The 3,987-nt window shown below is 40.9% G+C and overlaps 1 protein-coding gene across 1 annotated transcript in view; it reads right to left on the bottom strand.

Annotated features, from left to right (window-relative positions):
- Window positions 1-3,987, bottom strand: part of LOC107549023 (plexin-A2-like) — an 88,738-nt gene that overhangs the window by 63,847 nt on the left and 20,904 nt on the right. The window contains exons 7-9 of the mRNA XM_016229924.1: window positions 2,221-2,421; window positions 1,148-1,244; window positions 573-772 (exon numbers count right to left, since the gene is read on the bottom strand). Of these exons, the coding sequence (XP_016085410.1) occupies window positions 573-772; window positions 1,148-1,244; window positions 2,221-2,421 (498 nt within the window). The remainder of the gene's footprint in view (window positions 1-572; window positions 773-1,147; window positions 1,245-2,220; window positions 2,422-3,987) is intronic.

The raw sequence follows: 3,987 nt of genomic DNA, 5'->3' as shown, positions 1-3,987 counted from the left end.
AGCAGACACACACATACACACACACACCTCACAGTATGTCATCAATGTTTCAACATTGTGTTAATTACAAGAAAACGTGAGATATTGGCAGCTAAAGTGAGTACGACTGATGATGAGAGTGGCAGAGAAGCCGAGACAGAGAGAGAGATATTACTCGCGATACACATAGCTCACATTTCTCTGAGAGCCTATGAATAGCAGAATCAATAAAGAGCTCAGTCAGACTACAGAGTAGAAATATGTGCGGATGGAGACTCCTCCACACAACTCTGTGTGTGTGTTAGCTGTTAATAATGTTCGTCTGTTTGATTACGTCTTTAATTGATTTTTCCGTACATTTCTGCCATATGCACATTGACTGACAGTCACCACTGATAAGCTACCACTAAATATTGTAGAAACTTAATTTGCTGTAAAGTTGCTTTGCTATGATTTGTATCATGAAAATGCTATACAAATAAACTTGAATTGAATTGAATTGAATATATGATATATTTCTGCCATATGTGTCCCAAATGAAATCAAGTATCACAGAAAAACAGAGCGAGGCCTGTATAGTATATGGGACCCACCTCAGTGATTCGAGGGTTGGTGCACTTGACGTTTGTGCTAGCGAGGTGAAGCCAGCGGCTGGTGTAGGGGTTGGACATGGGACAGTGCTGGCGTAGGGTACAGCGGCCCTCCATACTGCACCAACCACACTGGAACTTCCTCTCGGCCTTCAAACACACGCCGCAGCTGTCCCTCTGAGCGCCACACTTATACAGGTGCACTGTGGCATACAGGTAGAAATTAGTAAAGTGTTTTTAAATGAATGCTGCAATAAGGCTTTTGTTTGGTGTAAAAAGTTACACGTTTTGATAAAGTTTTTTCACTTAGGTTGACCTATCTGAGCTATTGATCATAAATGTATCAAGGCTGATGAAATCATGAAGCTCAGCACAACTGTGATGCTTAAGAGGTTTTGCTGAGCATGAGAAAAGTAGCTTCAGACTTTCATTTTTCTATAAAACCATGGAACGAATAATAATCAATCCGGTCAGTCACCTCAAATTATACTTAGGGCAGAATGATTCTGGGAGAATCAGACAGGTTCCAGAGTTTTGGCTTAAAACACATTATTTTCATGGGTTTCTTTATGTGTTACCTTTGATGTTCTCAGGATTGTCAATGATGAAGTTTCCATTCCACACCACTGAGAAATCCACCGGCAGCTCACTGATCCTCATCCCTTCATACAGATACTGCAGAGAGACGGAGAGATGGAAAGAGGTTACAACATTTTTCTGACAGTGCAAACGCTGAGATAATGTAAAGTTTATGACATTTTTTATTGGATTTAGTCTTTGCCTGTGTCAATTATTGATTACAACATGCAGCCAAAAAGTGAACGAATAAACGGCAGAGTACACAAGCAAATAACACGAGAGAAAAATTGAGCGAAAGAAAGGTGGTTTGACTGTATTAGTGCTCTTATTGAGTTACTCCAGACTTGCATCATCATTCTGCGCAATAAGGAAGACTTTCAACACTCCTCTTTTCTACAGCTTGGACACTGAGCTCCAATTGCCTTCATCTCTTCTTACATTGTGTGTGTGTGTGTGTATGTTCATTTGAAAGATAATGACAAAAAGAGAGTGAAAAGTGGCGGTAGAAAAGTAAAATATCAACCATTTAATGCACTTTAAGTATCAACTTTGTAAGTAACTTCATTTTTCCTTAGGACCAACAAATGGCAAGTGTTGATGTACATTAAGAGTACTGTGTTTTAAAAACATGTAAACAGTGTAGCTCAAATCTTTTAGGTTTAGAAAGAATCCAATGAGAAATGTTTCAGCTCTTATTGAGACTTAATATCTTGGCAAATATGAGCTCAATTTGAGATGTCTTCTGAAACTCACAGCATTGAGCCAGTAAGTATAGCTCAGATAATTTGGTCTGGGAAGAATTGTATAAGAAATGTTTGAGGTCATATTAAAATCTTAAACTTTCGATTGCACACTTGTTCCCGCTTCCTGGCAAATCTGAGCACAGTTTGAGACACTGTTGAGATATCTTATGAAACTCAGGAGTCTTTCTAATGAGAAAAAACATGATACTTAAGCATAGGTCTAAGTTTGTTCTCAATCAAATCAAATGGATGTCTAAGAGAAATAATTGAGATAAAATGAGATTTCATTATGATCTTTCCCATGAGTACACATGCAAACCCAAACATACCGAGCTGTTCTGGCACTGTACGCTGGAGCTGTTGAATCTGAGCGCCGTAACTCTGTGACTGACTCCTTGTATGTGCAATACACACTCGTAGCCGCGCTGACCCGACTGAGGTTGTGGAAGGTTCCGAGCTTTTAGTGTGATGGGCTTCACCTCCCCCGCCGGGATCAGGATCTCCTCAGAGCGGACCAGTTGAGGACAGTCCTAAAGGAGAGAAGGGAGTGAGAGGTGAACAGATAGTCAAGACAAACACGTGCAAACACATAGAATACTAAACCATCCAAGTGTACTCAGCAAAGAACATGAAAGCTGAATTGAAAGAGCCTTATAGAAACATATAGTGTACTGAAGTGTGTGCAAGAAATGAATACACTTCAGCTTCAGTTCCCACACACTTTCCCATGATCACACACACACACACACACACACACACACACACACCACACACACCACACACACAGCGAAACCTTAGGTGCTCTTTAAAAGCAGGTTGAAGTGTTACTCTCTAAAAGCTGTGTGTGGAGATGATGTGCACTAGTAGGTCAGTCTGTGAGAGGTTTCCCTAGTGTCTCTCTAATACCACACTTAGTTACACACACACACACACACTTTAAAATGAAGCTAAACACACAGTTACATACTATATGTGAGTAGGCAAGTGCGATGCAGGCATGCAGTCCTGTTGAAAAATAAATTAAAATAATAAAATGATACACTTTCAGATAAAAAAAGATAAAAATAGTTCTATAGAACACAATAAATAAATTATGAAGGCATCAATTAAGCAAATGTTGCATCTTTCACTTAATTACAGTTTTTTACAATTGCTTACACACTAAAATTAAACTTTTCCAACAATTAGCAAAACCTTACACTCAAGGAGCAAAACACAAGGCTAGATTTGCACAACTGTAAGCACATTGTCAGCTTCACACTATTTGCAAAACATTACACACAGTGATTTGCAAAACACTAAACACACTTGTATACATCAGACACAGAAGTATATCATGATGTCACTTCCTTGCAATTCCAAAGCACTGACTGTCAAATTACCACACCTATGAGCCAATCTGTTAAACACAGCCATCAGGTGCACAAACACATGATTGCTAAATTGTAGACACACCAATCAGGTTTAAGCACTATAAAAATGCAGCAGGTAGGTTCACCTGGCTTCAACCAAAATGGAAGGAGTCAGAAGAAGAGTGAGGGTGAGAGGAGGAGTACGGCAGGAGTCAGAAAAAGAGTGAGGGTGAGAGGAGGCAGAGGCAGAGGCAGAGGCAGAGGCAGGCAATTCCAAAGCACTGACTGTCAAATTACCACACCTATGAGCCAATCTGTTAAACACAGCCATCAGGTGCACAAACACATGATTGCTAAATTGTAGACACACCAATCAGGTTTAAGCACTATAAAAATGCAGCAGGTAGGTTCACCTGCCTTCAACCAAAATGGAAGGAGTCAGAAGACGAGTGAGGGTGAGAGGAGGAGTATGCAGAGGCAGAGGCAGAGGCAGAGGCAGAGGCAGAGGCAGAGGCAGAGGCAGAGGCAGAGGCAGAGGCAGAGGCAGAGGCAGACCTGAAGCAGGAGGAGAACGTGCACAAAGAAGAGGACCAAACTTATCAAATGACATTCGAGGCCGAGGCAGACCTGAAGCAGGAGGAGAATGTGCACAAAGAAGAAGAGGACCAAACTTATCAAATGATATTCATGCAACACTAGTGGACCATGTTGTGAACCACGGATTGACGCTGAGGGAGGCTGGAC

Source organism: Sinocyclocheilus grahami, unplaced genomic scaffold, assembly GCF_001515645.1.
Source record: "Sinocyclocheilus grahami isolate Dianchi unplaced genomic scaffold, SAMN03320097.WGS_v1.1 scaffold361.1, whole genome shotgun sequence".
In the NCBI taxonomy this organism is placed as follows: domain Eukaryota; kingdom Metazoa; phylum Chordata; class Actinopteri; order Cypriniformes; family Cyprinidae; genus Sinocyclocheilus; species Sinocyclocheilus grahami.
Note: the sequence above shows the minus strand (reverse complement) of the source record. Positions and strands in the feature narration are given on the sequence as shown.